This window comes from Hemitrygon akajei, chromosome 7 (assembly GCF_048418815.1).
Source record: "Hemitrygon akajei chromosome 7, sHemAka1.3, whole genome shotgun sequence".
In the NCBI taxonomy this organism is placed as follows: domain Eukaryota; kingdom Metazoa; phylum Chordata; class Chondrichthyes; order Myliobatiformes; family Dasyatidae; genus Hemitrygon; species Hemitrygon akajei.
The window spans coordinates 135,145,644-135,161,737 of NC_133130.1; the positions used below are offsets into that span (position 1 = coordinate 135,145,644).

The window sequence follows — 16,094 nt, forward strand, 5'->3', positions numbered from 1 at the left end:
GTGGATTATGGCTGATTCTGTTGTAATTCCATCCACCCCCCATTCAAACGCCTTGATCAATCTCAACAGTCACTCGCTGACCACTCTCATCGGTCACTCACTAATTACTCAATGGCCATGATGCGCCATCAATAACTCCCGGAGATGGGAAGCAAACGATAGGCTTTTATTAGCTGCAAACGTGACCACAACATCTTGGAGACTGAGGGAGGAGCAGTGCCGCCAATCGCCTTTATACCGGGGTCTGTGGGAGGAGCCACAGGAGCAGTCAGCAGAGGGGCGTGTCCAGACAGGTATACACATAGTTTACCACAGGCCATTCGCTAATTACTCTCACTGATCACTAACTGATTATTCATTGCCTTGAGCCCTGCCTTGACGGGCAGCGACTGCCAGCAACAAACATGGCGGGACCCTACGGCGGATCCAGCAACAATACGCATGCGTAAGAAGGGGTGTGACTGACACATGCTCAGAAGCTGACGTAGCCGTAAACTTCCGGAACAATGGAGGCGATTGTCAATGAGATCGTGTCGTCGGAAGACCTGCTGGTAAAGAGCGGGGGGAAATAGGCGGAGGGTGAGGGGGAGAAAAGGGTTTTACTGACCGGTAGAGTTGTTGACTGAGCTTGTTGTTGGGAGTTACTCTCAGACAGGAAGGGGGTGGGGGAGTGGGTAGCGATGCCAGGAAGCAGACGGGGGTAGTTAACGGGTCATAGGAGTTGTACGGAGGAAGGCGAATGGCAAGTTTCTGGGAAACGGAAAAATAAGCAGCGAGTTGAGTGATGAAGGCAGTAGACATATTTTAAATAAAATAAGGAAGAGTTTAAGATATTGCTGAGGTTTAAATGTGGATCTGTTTCTGATAGTGATTCGAATTGATTACAAATTTAAGTAAAACGTTAGATAGCATTTGCGCAAGATTCTCTAAGAGATTGGGCTCTTTTAGTGCTTTGTAAAGATCATAAGGTACGTGAGAAAGTTTTAGGTTTAAAAGCTATGGAAGGAATGAAAGCAATACCAAGGAACTGTACTGAATGACAGTGGCTTTGGGGGAGTAATCACAGGAGTGCCTAGATGTATCCATGGACCACGTTAAAATAATTTAGTTGGTGGAAAAGTTACAAACGCTAAACGTTTAAAAAGGTTTTGTGGTAGAGTAAGAGCAGATAGAGTAGTGTGCAAAAGTTTTTGGCACTTAAAGAAATTCTTTAAGGCAAAAATGCTTTCAAAAATAATGAAAAGTTTCTAAATATCAACAATTACCATAAAGAGCGGTAAACAGTAAAAAGAACTAAACCAAATCAATATTTGGTGTGACACTTTTCCTTTAAAACTGCCACAGTTCTCTTGGGTACACTGTTGTGCAGCTTTATAAGAAAATCGGCTGTAAGGTTGTTCCAAACATCCTGGAGAACTTATCACAGTTCTTCTGCAGACTTCGGCTGTCTTGTTTGTTTCTCCCTTTCCAGGTAATCTCAGACAGCCTCAATGATGTTGAGATCAGGGCTCTGTGGAGGCCATACCATATTGTGCAGAACTCCTTGTTTTTTTTCACTGAAGATAGTTCTTTATGACCTTGGCCACTTGTTTGGCATCATTGTCCTGCTGCAGAATGAAGTTAATACTGATCAGACACCTACCTGATGTGATGGATGAGAATCTGCTTGTACTTCTCAGCATTGAGGATTCTATTAATTCTGACTAGATCACTAGTTTCATGTGCAGCCCAAACCAGCAGTGAACCCCTGCCTGCTTCACTGTTGGCTACAGACACTCATCCCATGTAGCGTTCTTTCTATAGATAAACTACCTCCTCTTGGAGTCAAAAATTTCAAATTTTCACTCGTCAGTCCAGAGCACTTGCTGCCATTGTTTAGCACCTCAGTCCTTGTGTTTTTGTATGTTGGTGAGTCTTGTTTCCAGCATGGATGAATGGCTTTTTGCCAGCAACTCTTCCATGAAGACTGCTTCTGACAAGACTTCTCCAAACTGTAGAGGGGTGTACTTGGGTTCCAGCAGTTTCTGTGAGTTCAAAGCTGATAGCAATGCTGGATTTCTCCCAATTTAGAAGGGACTTCAGCTTGAAGTATCTCTTGTCTTCTGCACTAATTTTCTGTGGCCGACCACTGCAATTCTGGTCCTCAACCTTGCCCTTTTCTTTGTGCTTCTTCAGAAGAGCTTGGACAGCACACTTGAACCTCCTGCTGCTGCAAAATTTCTGCTGTCACATCTGCCACAGCCTCACCTTTTTAGTTTGCTTGTCCTTCGCCCAGTTAGATCCCTTCTACATCCGTTTCTTTGTCAATTAGTTCATTCAACTCACTATGTCATTGATCATTAGCATCCTGTTTGTTATCTTTTTTTAATCATGCACTTGGCTGTATACCTACGAAGTAATCAAGATTTTATTTGAAAAGCGATCTATTATTTAATATGTTCCTTTAACAAAATACAAAAAATTCTCTAACATTTAATTTTTTTTTGGAAAATGAGTGTTTGGAAATCTAAAATTTGGGCTTTTCTACTGACACCAATTCAGAAGACCAAAGGTAAACATCTAAATATGAAATTTATACAGATTTATAGTGCCTAAGACTTTTGCACAGTACTGTAACTTATTGGTGTTGATTAAATTTGATGGATAAAAAGTTGCTGGATTGGGTTATATGAGTCGTATAGTTCAAGTCTACGTGCCACTCCATTTGAGATGTTTTCAATGCCCAAAGTTTGACCACGTGGCAGCTGTATGTCGGGGTAAAAAATGGTGTTGCAGATGTGGTGGAGAACATGATCATGGTAATTGTGGAGAATACACGAGGCCAAGATGTAGCGTTTGTTGAGGGGAGCATAGCACTGCTTCGGCACGGTGTCCTGTGAATAAAGCTGTGGAAGTGCAGCATGTTTGGGAAGAAATGGGCACATCATATGCAAAAGCTCTTTAGAAAATACAGAGGACAATGTCAATAGGACCTATTATATCCACAATTCTGATAGATTAAAGTCAGTATATAAAGTACATGATTTTATAACAAAGGTTTTGTTGATTGTTGATAAATTAAAATTTGTTACTTTCATGGCAGATATGGTACAGCACAAATTAGAAGTGGGACAGAAGAAGAAATTATATTAAACTAGGGATAAAAGACTTGATTGTAGAAGTTATTAATGTTTTACATGGAGGAGTTGTGGGGGGGGTGTCTGGGGATTGCATGGGGGCAGTGGTGGTGGGGGGGGAGATGCCCGGGGATTGTGTGTGGGGGTGCTATGGGTAGGATGCTTGAGGATTGTGCATGGGGCACCTATGGATTGTGTGTAGGATGGCGGGGGCCAGGAACACCCGGGCATTGTGGGCCAGGGGGATGCCCATGGTTGTGTGGTAACAGGAGAATGGCTCTGCAGAGGGGGGAGTGGGTGAGAGGAAGGCTGGGAGTGGGTTGATAGGGGTGTACGGGTGGATCGCAGAGGGATGTAGGGAGTAGGGTGATTGTGGGGCTGGAAGGGGGATTGATGGGTGGGAGCAGGGCTGGGCTGGTGCCTTTGCGTGAGTACCTGGAGTTGTGGGACATTGGTTGAGCTTTGTGGAGTGTTTAGGGACATGCTGCAGTGTTAGAGAGAAGAATGCAAGGCAGTTCTGAATCCAGCAGTAGGTAGAAACACTGACCGTGTGGTAGATACTGCTCTGTCACCACATTTGTGTTGCCTGTTTTGCAGAAGTTTGAGAAGAAGTACAATGCAGAATTGAGGCAGGGCTCGCTCTCCAGAGCCACACAGTTTGAATATGCCTGGTGCCTAATCCGGAGCAAATACTCTAGCGACATCGTTAAAGGAGTTGCCATTTTGGAGGGTGAGCCACACCATGAACACTCTTCAATCCCACTGACTTGTTCTGGTGCCAGGGCTAACTTAGGGTCAAGGCATAATACAGCACAGAACAGGCCACTGAAACTGCTAGTCCTATTTACCTGCATTTGGCCCACATTCCTCCAAAGGTTTCTTATCTATGTACGTGTCCAAATATCATTTAATCATTGTAATCGTATCTGCCTCTATCACTTCCACTGGTAGATTGTTCCATATATACCGCCCTCTATGTGATAAACGTGCTTCCCGGGTCCCCTTTAAGTATTCCCTCTCTCACCTTAACATATGTCATCTAGCTTTGGACTCCTGGCAAACAGACTGACCATTCACATGATCTGTGCCATGATGGCATTCGAGATGTGGCAATGTGAAAAGTTTTTAATGAAGGAGAGAGCGCATTTGCACTTCTGGGGGTAGGGGATGAGGCAGAGGTTCAATTCTCAGACCCTGCTTATAACGATGACAGTGTTCGGAAAGTAATGTAGTTCCAGGTCAGGCTCTCTGCTTGGACAGGACTTCGACCACTTTTGGCGAGAGTAGTATGTGTTCTTGTGAGTTTTCAGTTGCTGTCTTCTCTCCTATTGTCTCTCACACTTTTTTCCTCTCCTTTCCATTCAGAGTTGTATCCCGATTCATCCAAAGAGGAGCAGAGAGATTACATTTTCTACCTGGCCGTTGGGAATTATCGGTTGAAGGTGAATGTCTACAGCTTGTTCTGCTTCTAGCTTTGACCGAATGTGCCTTGTCTTTCAGAAGTGTGAGAAAACTTTTCTGTCTTTCAGGAATACGAGAAAGCTCTGAAATTCATTCGCTCAATGTTGAAAAATGAGCCACACAACCAGCAGTGCTTGGAGATGGAAAAACTCATCAACAAAAAGATGCAGAGAGGTGAGATGTGGAATGCTGAGGCAGTCCATAAACTGTGAGCCTGCCACGCGATATAAGCTGTCTCAATTTCCTTTGTTTTTGTGTCCATCGCAGTATATTGCGCCATGGCCTCATAAATCAGATATACGGGTTTCTCAATTTCCGATCCTCCAATCTTGTTTGAGTGTAATTGCTCAGTTGCCTCCAAATACCGAGGCTCTGAATTCTGGAATTCTTTCCTTCAGTCTCTGATTTTGTACGCTATTCTCCAACTTTGAACTCTACTCTCCTTTGAAACCCATCTCTTGGACCATCCTGTGGTCATCTGCCCAGTACAACTGCAGTGCTGAGACACTGAATGTATACATAGAAATGACATTGATACATCTTTAGAATCTGCCTGGGTCAGCACTACACATTGTATTTCCTTCCATTTCAAATGGACTATGACCCACAAGGACTGACGCACCTCACATGGTTGTCAGTTTAAAGAATAAGTTCTTACTGGACACCATAGGAAGTTGGCCTCATCAGCCCTGCAGTTGCTCTTTTGAAGAGCAATGCACTTTGTTGTTGCGACCTTGTATTCCTATAACTTTCTCTGTTTATTATCTAGTTCCTTGCTGAGCCTTCTCACACACTCTTTCAGCATGGGAACTGGCCCATTAGCCACAGTGTGCTTTGCCATCACCCAGCCCTTGCAACTAATCCCATTGTATTTCCCTCATAACCAGATCTGGAGAGATGCACACCATTCTGAATGAGGTTTATTATCACTGACATAGATCGTAAAATTTGTTGTTTTACAGTAGCCGTGTAGTACAAGGTGTAAAAAAAAATCACCATGTTACAATAAAAATTAATGCATAGTGCTAAAGATAGATAGTGAGGTAGTGTTCATGGACTGTTTGAAAATCTGGTGGCAGAGAAGAGAAAGCTGTTCCTAAAACACTGAGCGTGGAGCTTCAGGTTCCTGTATTTCCTCCTTGATGGCAGGAATGAGAAGAGTGTGGTGGAGATCCTTAATGGTGGATGTCGACTGCTTGATTCACCTCCTTTTGAAAATGTCCCAGCTGCTGGGGTGGGTTGTGCCTTAACACTGGAGTTGATCTAAAGGAGGTTCACCAGGCATGTGACAGTTGTCTATCCAAAACTCAGAGCTGCAGGGAGTGGGACATTGTAAAGATCAGGTGAAACAGGGTAACTGTGGGTTAAGCTGTTCTCTGGTTTCTGAATGAATGGGAGCAGTTATAAAGGGTAAACGTGGACAAAGCAATGATCTTTCTAGTGTGGATGGTGGCGAGGACGGGGGAAAATTCTATCCTTCTGTTCCAGGGAGGAGACGAGAGACAGACCAAGTGGATGAGATGCCACTTAGGGCTTTGTTAACAGTGGTATAAGGGAAGCTGCAGTTTGGGACACTGGGTACTGATGTATTGGTTAGAACTACAATCAATTTATTAAATTAAAGAAGCAACAATTGCCAAAGACAATAGTCACAGTGTGTTCAAAAACCTCAACCTCTGAGCTCCTGGATTTCAGATTTCTGGCAGTATTCTGTTGACATTGCCTTAAGTGTTTTGTTGTCATTGAGGTGTGCTTGAAAGAAGCAACACGCAATGTAGGAGGAACTCAGCAGGTTAGGGCGATGGACAGATGACATTTCTGCTGAGCTCCTCCAGCATTTTGTGCGTTGTGTTGTTTTGAAAGATGCCCGGAGTTGGTAATTCAAGATTCCAGGGAATAGAATCATCAGGTATAATGGGAGCGGGGTAGGGAGGGATCTTAAAAAAGGTGCCATTGGAGTCCATTCCTGTAGTAATGGACTGATCTCCTAGAAAGGTTTTGAAGTGAGACTACATAGGTGGATCAGAAAGGAGGACAGTCACTTTGCAGGGGGATGTACTGCAGGTGTAACAACCAGGGGAAGATATATATAGACAGGTGTAAGAGGAAAAGAGCCTATCAGGACTTGTCTGCAGAGTGCGAGATCAAGGAGTGAGATGGAGGTAGTTCCTTTCGGACTTAATGCACCAGATTTAAAAAGTGACCGTGGCCTGTTGGGACTTGTCTATGGAGCCGGAGGTCACTGAGTGAATTGGATACAGTTCCTTGTGGACTTCGCGCACCAGTGTTCAAAAGTGAGTGGGACCTGTCAGGGCTTGTCTACGGAGCCAGTGTTGCTTGGGTTAAAAGTAACTTAGCAAGGGCCAATAAAAAGGGCGAGGTTTAAGCCATTGTTGGAGTGGACAGCGTTTAGAGTGGTCAAGCTTTCGTTCAACTGCCTTCGACGAGAACGGTTGCAGGCTTGAACTTCAGTTTGAGAAGTTAAAGATATAGCAAGCGTAGGCAGGATGGTATTTCAGGAAGTAGAATGCTCCTTCTGTCTCCTTGATGACTGTAGCTGCAGGAAGTGCACCCAGCTTCAGTCCTGACTGACGATGTCAAGGAGCTGGAGCTGGATACACTCAGGACTATCTGGGAAGCTGAAAGACTTTTACTGAGGTGGTCACACACACAGATAGTAGATGGGTGACCATCATGAGAAGTAAGAGGAGTAAACAGCTTGTGGAGGGTTCCCTGGTGGCCATGCCCCTCAGCAATATGTATACTGCTAGTGGGAAATGATTTGTCAGGGTACAAGAGCAGGGAGGCCAGGCCAGTGGAACTCTGAGGCTCAGCAGGGAAGGATAAAGTCAGGCAAACTGATAGTGATGGAAGACTTGATAGTTCAGTGGATGGTCAGCAGATTCTGTGGCCACGAAAGAAGCCAAGATGCTGTGTTACTAGGGTCCAGAAGATTCTTAAGAGGGAGAGTGAGCAGCCAGAGGTCGTGGTGCACATTGGCACCAATGAGATAGGTAGAAAGGGGGAAGAGGTCATGCACAATAAGTATGAGTTAGACAGGAGACTGAAGAACAGGACCTCCATGGTAGTAATCTCTGGATTACTACCAGTACCATGTGCTAGTCAGGGCAGGAATAGGATGATGGTACAGATGAACGAGTGGCTGAAGAAGTGGTGCAGGGGGCCAGGTTTCAAATTTCTTGATCATTGGGATCTCTTCTGGGGAAGGTATGACCTGTACAAAAAGGATGGGATACACCTGGACCTGAGGGGGACCAGCATCCTTGCAAGTAGGTTTGCTGGGGCTGTTGGAGGGGTTTTAAACTAATTTGGCAGGGGGATGGTAATCATAGTGATCGGCCTAAGGATGGAGCTGTTAGTATATAAATTGATGCAATGTGAGGAAGAACAGGCAGATGATGGGGCAAAATTACAGTCAGTAAAATGAGTCACAGTGTAACATGGGAAAACCGAAAAAAAAGGTGACAGATTAGGATTTAAGGTATTGTATTTGAATGCACACTATATTGAATAAGGTAGATGATCTTGTAGCAGAGTAGAGATTGGTGGGTATCACTAAGTCATGGTTAAAAAGATCATAGTTGGGGAGTTTAATGTGCATTGATACCATGTATCAAAAGGAAGGCAGAGGAATTGAGGTGGCTCTGTTGGTAAAAGAATTAAATCAAATCCTTAGAAAGAGGTGATGTAGATCGGAAGATGTAGAACCCTTGTTCTACATGAGAGAGGAGCTGGCCAAAGTTGATGGGGAAGGGACGCTAGCTTTGGGAAGCTTTCAAAAACCAACAGAAGGCAAGTTTAAAAAAATCCATAAGAATAGCTCTTCTGAAGGTAAATTAGCCAAAAATATCAAAGGATAACTAAAGTTTTTTTCAGATATATAAAGAGTAAAAGAGGCAAAAATGGTTGTTAGACCACTGGAAAATGACGCTGCAGAGGAAGTAATGTGGGATAAAGAAATGACAGAGATGAATTTAATAAGAATTTGTCTCAGTCTTCACTGTGGAAAACACAAGCAATGTGCCAGAAATTTGAGTGTATCAGGGGGCAGAAGTGATGAATCTCAGGGTTTTATATTGTGCAATATATGTGCTTTGATAATAAATTTACTTAGAAAATTTTTGAACTTTGGACCAGATGGACTACACCCCAGGGTTCTCAAAGAGGTAGCTGAAGCGATTGTGGTGGCATTAGTAATGATCTTTCAAGAATTAATAGATTCTGGCATGCTTCTGGAGGACTGGAAATTCAGAATCAGGTTTATTATCACCAGCATGTGATGTGAAATTTGTTAACAGCAGCAGCAGTTCAATGCAATACATAATCTAGAAGAAGAAAAAAATAAGTATATCAATTACAGTATGTGTATATTGCATAGATTAAAAATAATGCAAAAACCCCCCAGAAATAATATATATTAAAAATGTGAGCTAGTGTTCACGGGTTCAATGTCCATTTAGGAATTGGATGGCAGAGAGGAAGAAGCTGTTCCTGAATCGCTGAGTGTGTGCCTTCAGGCTTCTGTGCCTCCTACCTGATGGTAACAGTGAGAAAAAGGCATTGCAAATGTCACCCCCACTCACTGGGAATTTAGAAGAATGAGGGAAGATCTCATTGTAACCTATTGAATGTTGAAAGAGTCACATGTTGAAGTTGAAAGTATATCAGAGGAGGTTCCTGAGAATGATTCCAGGAATGAAAGAGTGAAAGATTTAACATATGAGGAGCATTTGATGGCTCTGGGCCTGTACTCACTGGAGTTTAGAAGAATGGGGGGGGGGGAGTCTCATTGAAACCTATTGAATAGCGGTCAGAGTGCCACACTGACCTCGACCTTGCTGAGGCTGGGCAGCAACTCTCAGATACCTCCTCGCATCTACTTTTGAAGAGGACCCCTCTCCGGACCATCAGAAACTGTCTCCGACACCATCACTGCCCTCATCAACTCTGGAGAACTCCTATCCACTGCCACCAAATTCATAGTTCCCTTACCCCGCACTGCCCGCTTCTATCTCCTACCCAAGATCCATAAACCCAACTGTCCGAGTAGGCCTGTTGTCTCTGCCGGCTCCTGTCCCGCTGAACTCGTGTCCTTGTACCTTGATTCAGGCCCTCGCCACCTACATCTGCAGCACTTCTCATGCGCTCCATCTCCTCAGTAACTTATAATTCCCTGGTGTTGACTGCCTCATTTTCATCATGGATGTTCAGTCCCATTATGCTTCTATCCACTTTTGTCTTAACAAAAGAACCAACCAATTACCTTCTACCACCACCCTCTTCCATCGGCTGAACTGGTCCTCACCCTCAACAATTTTTCCTTTGGCTTGTCCCACTATCTCCAGACTTGAGAGGTAGCCATGGGCCCCAGCTATGCCTGATTTTGTTGTTGGTTACATAGAACAGTCCATGTTCAAAGCCTTCCCTGGTAATATTCTTCAACTCCTCCTCTGCTGTGTTGAAGACTCCATTGGACCCAGGATTAGCTTGTCAATTTCATCAACTTTGCCTCCAACTTCCACCCTGCCCTTAAATTCACCTGGTCCATTTCTGACACCTCCCTCCCCTTTCTCGATCTGTCTCCATCTCTGGAGACAAGCTGTCAACTGACTTATTTTATAAACCTACCAATTCTCATGGTTATCTTGACTATACTTCTTCCCTCCCTGTCTCCTGTAAAAATGCTGTTCCTTTTTTCAGTTCCTTTACCTCCGCTGCATCTGTTCCCAGGAAGTGACTTTCCTTTCTGAAACATCTTCCTTCAAAGAATGGGTTTCCCTTCATCCATTATGGATGCGGCCCTCACCTACATCTCCTTTATTTCCCTAATATTTGCACTCACCCCATCTTCCCGCCGACTTAACAGTTATGGAGTTACTCTGGTCCTTTCCTACAACCCCATGAGCCTCTGCATCCAACACATCATCCTCTGCAACTTCTGCTATCTCCAGAAGATCCTATTGCTAAACACATCTTTACCCCTGCCCCTGTTTCTGCAGGGATATCTCCCTCTGTGATTCTCTTGTATCCCTTGTCCATTTGTCCTCCCTCCCTCTCGGCACTTTTCCCTGCAAGTGGAGCAAGTGTTACTCCTGCCCATTCACTTCCTCTCTCACCTCCACCTGGGGCCCAAAACAGTCTTTCCAGGTGAAGCAACACTTCTCTTGCAAATCTTCTGGGGTTGTCTATTGTGTCCAGTGCTCCCGATGCAGCCTCCTCTGCATTGGTGAGACTCGTTGAGCACCTCCACTCCATCCACCAATAACAGAAATTCCCAGTGGCCAAACATTTTAATTCCTATTTCTATTCTGACGTTGATCCATGGCTTCCTTTTGTGTCAAGATGAGGCCAGTCTCAGGGTGGAGGAGCAACACCTTGTATTCCCCCAGGTAGCCTCCAACCTGATGGCATGAATGTTGATTTCTCCTTCTGGTAAATATCCCCCCTCCCCTCCTCTTCTTTTCCCCACTCTTGCCTCTTACCCCTTCTCACCTGCCAATCACATCCACCTGGATCCCTCTCCTATGGTCCACTTTCCTGTCCAATCAGATTCCTTCTTCTCCAGCGCTTTACCTTTCCCACCCACTTGGCTTCACCTATCACATACTAGCTAGCCTCCTTCCCCTCCCCTCACCTTTTTATTCTGGCGTCTTCCCCATCTTATTTCCGTCCTGAAGAAGGGTCCTGGCCTGAAATGTCGACTGTTTATTTATTTCCATAGAAGCTGCCTGACCTGCTGAGTTCCTCCAACTTTTTCTTAGTGTTACTTTGAATATTGAAAGGCCTAGATAGTGGATGTGGACAGGACGTTTCCTATAGTGGGTGAGTCTAGGATCAGAGAGCACAGCCTCAGAATAGAGGGATGTCCATTTAGCATATAGATGAGAATGGATTTCTTTAGCCAAAGGGTGGTGTGTCTGGAATTCATTGCCATGGGCAGGTGTGGAGGCCAAATCATTGAGTAGGTTTAAAGTGGAGGTTGGTAGGTTCTTGATTAGTAAGGGTGTTAAAGGTTGTGGGGGGGGGGGGGGGGGAAGCAGAAGAGTGTCATGAGAGGGATAATAAATCATCCGTGATGGAGTGGCGGAGAACTTGATGGGCTGAGTGGCCTGGTTCTGCCTGTGTTCTATGGTCTATGGTTCAGGTAGTGGGGACTTCAGAGTCCTGAACACTGAGTATTGAAATGTGAAAGGCTCAGAGGTTTGAAGTTTTTATCATACATCCAATATGTAGATGATCCTAGAGAAGGGGCGGTACTGGACCTAAATTTTGGAAATGTAGCCGGGCAGGTGTCGGTGAGGGAGTATTTCAGAGATCGTGACCAAAACTTGAGAATCAAAGTTGTTTATTGTCATATATACAAGTGCAATGAAAACTTACAGTGGTATTACAGGCATGTAGTATGCCGTTCCGTTATGGCTGATTCGTTATCCCATTCTCCTGCCTTCTCCCAGTAATTATAAACAGTTGTTACAAGCAAGAATGGAATTAGGACAAAATATCCATTGTTGTGCAAAGTGGTCATAATCTAGTTGTACTAAATTAGTTAGTAGGTTTTTGCAGGTAGATTTAAGAACCGAATGGTTGAAGGGAAGTAGCTGATCTTGAAGCTGCTGACGTGAGACTTCAGACTTCTGTACCTCCTGCCTGGCCCAGAAGGTGTGGGCCTTTGTTAGATATTGCCTTCTTGAGGTTCCTCCTGATGGTGGGGAGGGATGTGCCTATGGTTTATTCGGCAGAGTCCCCTACTCTGCAGCTTCATGTATTCCTGCCTATTGGAATTGCTGTATGAGATTGTGGTGCAAGTAGATAGGTGTTGCTTAAACTTCATCAGTACTTACTGGGAAACGTGATCAAGTAGCGGGTGGTTATAGGGCAGAAGATTCAGCTGATTATTTGATCCCAACAATGTTTGCTGCCCTTGAGAGCTTGCTGGTACTTAAAACTGTTAGTCACTTGCACTTCAGAGTGCGTTTAGATATCCTGAGAGTGTAAACTTTGTACAGACATGAGCATTAGAAAATTTCTCATTCTTTGCAGTGTTTAAACCCTTGAAACAGCTCAGTCAGATTACTGCTGGTCATTTTGGCCAGAATAATCTGTTTTTCTATCCCATCTGCATATGGGGAGAGCTAATAAGTCTGTGCCAAGTCCCTTTACTATAAATCTGTTCAGTATTTTAAGCATTGCACACAATCCTCCAGCTGAGGGCAGACTTGTCATTTACATAGTTCCAGCGTTGAACCTTATTTTTGATTGATAATGAAGTCTAGGATTATAAAGGCTTGGTTGATGTATGTGTACCCATTGAGCAGAAACCTGTTTAACCTCTTGAACCTGTTTTTGTTTCACCCAGTGCTCTGTGTATCCACAGTCTGTCTTATCAAATGCAAGGCCTTGCCCAAGCTAGAAGCCTAGTAACTGTTTAATGATTTTCTCTTTTGAGCATTACTCTGAACTCGTCATAGTCTAATTGATACATGACAGAAGTTCACACCATAGTCTCTACTGCCTGTTATGCCGCGGCCTTTCGGGCAGCAATGAAGGTCCTCCATCTCAGCATTGTTCAGCGGCTTCCTTCATTGTGTCAGTAGCTCGGTTTTTCACTACTGTCAGTCATACAAGTCCCAGGTGGAGACTCAGGAATACCGTCACACTCAGATGTTGAAGGATTCTTCATTGCTGTCTCCGTAACAGTTTTGTTTTACCAGTCAGGGTTGCTAGCCCTGAGCTGAACCCCTGAACCTGGAAAACTGGTGGACCACTCTTAGACTGGCCTCTACCTGCTGACCAAATTGGCACGGGTGACCCTACCAAAAGCCAAAGGAGAAACCGCCCTGACTCCAGCCAACATAGCTTTCTGGGTCACCGAGGCAACGCAATGACAAGCATTGTGGTCCTCTTGGAGGTTACACCATAGTGCTGGTAATAAATCCAGCTGCTGCTTGACTTGATCTGACTGGTGTTACAGTTTCTTTGGACATCTGGTTCCACCTGGTGTGTATTGTCTACACTCTCTAACTTACAGCCTCTCAGGCATGAGCTGCTCTGTTTATTCCTAACTACGTAGAAGTTATAAATACCCTGTTAATTCACCCTAGTTTTTTGCTGAATGCTCTATTTTAAGCATAAACACTTAAAAATGACAGGAAGTATTTATCCAGCGGTAAAGTCGGTGCCCAGTTGACCCGTGATCCTTTGCTAATTCTAGTTTCACATCTCTACTACCGTCTGCAATCTCTTGTGTCTCCACTACTATCTTGCCTTTTGTTATGATTTTATCCTTTTCACCAAATCTATTTCTTTTCTGCACCCTTCCATTTCCTTCTGCTCTAGTTCCTGTCTATTCTGTATTTATTTATTTATTCATTGAGATACAGCTGTGCTGACTAGCAACCCCCGATTTTAACCCTAGCCTAATCACAGGACAATTTACAATGACCAATTAGTCCACCAGCCAGTACTGTACATCTTTGGACTGTGGGAGGAAACTGGAGCTCCCGGAGGAAAACCACACAGTCACGTGGAGAATGTACAAAGTCTTTACAGACGGTGGTAGGAATTGAACCCGAGTGCTGGTACTGTACAGTGTTGTACTAACCAGTACACCTCTATATCTCAATAATGTACTGTATCATACTCGCCATGTTGTACTTTATTCCTTGAGTATAGTTTGTCTGAAGGTTGCTGAATCTGGTGTTGAATGTGAACAAATCTTCTCTAATAAATGTCCTCAGGCCTTCTTACCACTTAAAAAAAATTGTACATTTATGACTTTATCATCTCTCTCCCACTATTGTATCGAAAGCAATCTCCCATAGGCGGACCCACTGCACATTCTGCTCTCTGACAGCAATATGTAGTACCATGTATAAACTTCAAAACCATGTTCTTAATGTGCTTCAGAAAGAACAGTGCTCCTGTAACCCCTGACAACAACGGGACAGGACAGTAATGCAGCTGGTAAAGTTAGAGATCCTGGTTCAGCCCTGACCTCCAGTGTTTCTGTGTGGAGTTTGAACGTTCTTGCTGTGATCAAGTGCATTTCTCCAGGTGCTGCAGTTCCCTTCCACGTCCCAATGGAAGTGCAGATTGTGGGTTTACTGGCTGCTGTAAATTGCCCCTAGTTTGCAGGTGAGGGGAAAATGTGGGAGGAGTTGAAAGAACTGTGGGGAGGATAAAATGGGATTAGTTTAAACCTGTGTTTGATGCAGCCTTGGTGAGGAGACTGTTTCATGTTGTCTTATTTTATCTCTCCATTACATGAGCCTGACACTAAATGAACATCTTACACAAGTTCCTCAGCAAAGGGAGGATTTAACCAGTTTGGAAGAAGTTTTCTGATATCATTGTGCTTAACTTCTCAGGGTTCAGTTACACAATCAAATGAATGCTACCAAACAATTCAGCTCCATGAAATGCATAATAGTTTAAGTTCCTACATCGTTTTATTTTAGGAAATGGCAACTGTATGCAGTTTGCTCTAGAAACACCGCTTTACCTAACTTGGATGTTTTGTGACACCATTGGGTTTAAATTCTCAGGTTTAAGTTGTACAATCAAATAAATGTTACCAAGTGATTCAGCACCATGGAATACATGAAATGAAATACTGAAGAACCAGTTACTATGCAGCTTTATTTTAGAAAGTGGCAATGGAATGAGTGGCCCACATTGTTGTTTGGGAACCCTGTAGTGAAAGGCATTGCATTCTGTGGTCTGGCTGCTAACTCACATACAGGAATGGGATAGAACGCGATCCCTCTAACTTCCGTAGGACCGAGCTCAGGAGCCTCCCCTCTGGCCACTGGCCGGAGTGCCGTTCATCACGCTGACCTTTCTGTGCCTCTCAATAGCTCTTCCTCCGTGTTGCTCACCATCCTGACCTTTCCACTGTTCTTTGCAGATGGCCTGCTTGGCATGGCGATCGTTGGGGGTGCAATCGTGGGACTGGCCGGAATGGCGGGACTGATCGGACTGGCCGTGAGCAAGGGCAAATCCTGACCTATGTGCCTGAAGATGCTGCAAGTGCTTCCTTTAATTTAATGATCCTCTCTATAACACTGAATCTTGGCTTGACTGAAGTTTTTCTGCATCAATGCTTTACACTGAACATTGTTTAATGTAAAATATTTAATTACTTTCTAATACTGTATCAGTGACTGTTCTTGGAACAATTGTTCAGTTATCCCTTTGGGAAAACACTGGTGTAAATGTTATAAATAACAACTTTGTAAACTGAATAAACCAGCCAATTTAACAGTGTGTGTCAGCCAGAGCCATGCTATGACAGAAATTCCGACAGTCTCCTTCACACTCCCTTCAAATGCCCCCAGGATATGGAGGAGGCAATGTACAGCTCCTGTTGCCTCATTAAACACTCCTATGTGAGGGGCAGTATCTGTGGCCCTGAGATGTTTTGTGTGTGGAATTTTGTGGTGCAGTGAATTTGTGAGGAGGGGGGGAACAAGTTGTGGAGTCTGCGGTGTGTAGTTG

General features: G+C 44.2%; 1 protein-coding gene across 1 annotated transcript; it reads left to right on the top strand.

Moving 5' to 3' along the window:
- The first annotated feature begins 431 nt into the window (after positions 1–431).
- Positions 432–15,858, top strand: fis1 (fission, mitochondrial 1). The gene is made up of 5 exons (XM_073050198.1): positions 432–551; positions 3,714–3,846; positions 4,482–4,558; positions 4,646–4,751; positions 15,505–15,858. Exons 1-5 carry the CDS (start codon positions 507–509, stop codon positions 15,600–15,602), a joined length of 459 nt encoding a protein of 152 aa, XP_072906299.1. The 5' UTR covers positions 432–506; the 3' UTR covers positions 15,603–15,858.
- Positions 15,859–16,094: the final 236 nt, after the last annotated feature.

What these genes read in the sequence shown, in the direction of transcription:
- fis1 (XM_073050198.1), top strand. Translation starts at nt 507, where the DNA reads ATGGAGGCGATTGTCAATGAGATCGTGTCGTCGGAAGACCTGCTG. An exon ending in TGTCGTCGGAAGACCTGCTG is followed by an intron (nt 552 to 3,713) that starts GTAAAGAGCGGG and finishes CCTGTTTTGCAG; the next exon opens with AAGTTTGAGAAGAAGTACAA. An exon ending in TTGGGAATTATCGGTTGAAG is followed by an intron (nt 4,559 to 4,645) that starts GTGAATGTCTAC and finishes TCTGTCTTTCAG; the next exon opens with GAATACGAGAAAGCTCTGAA.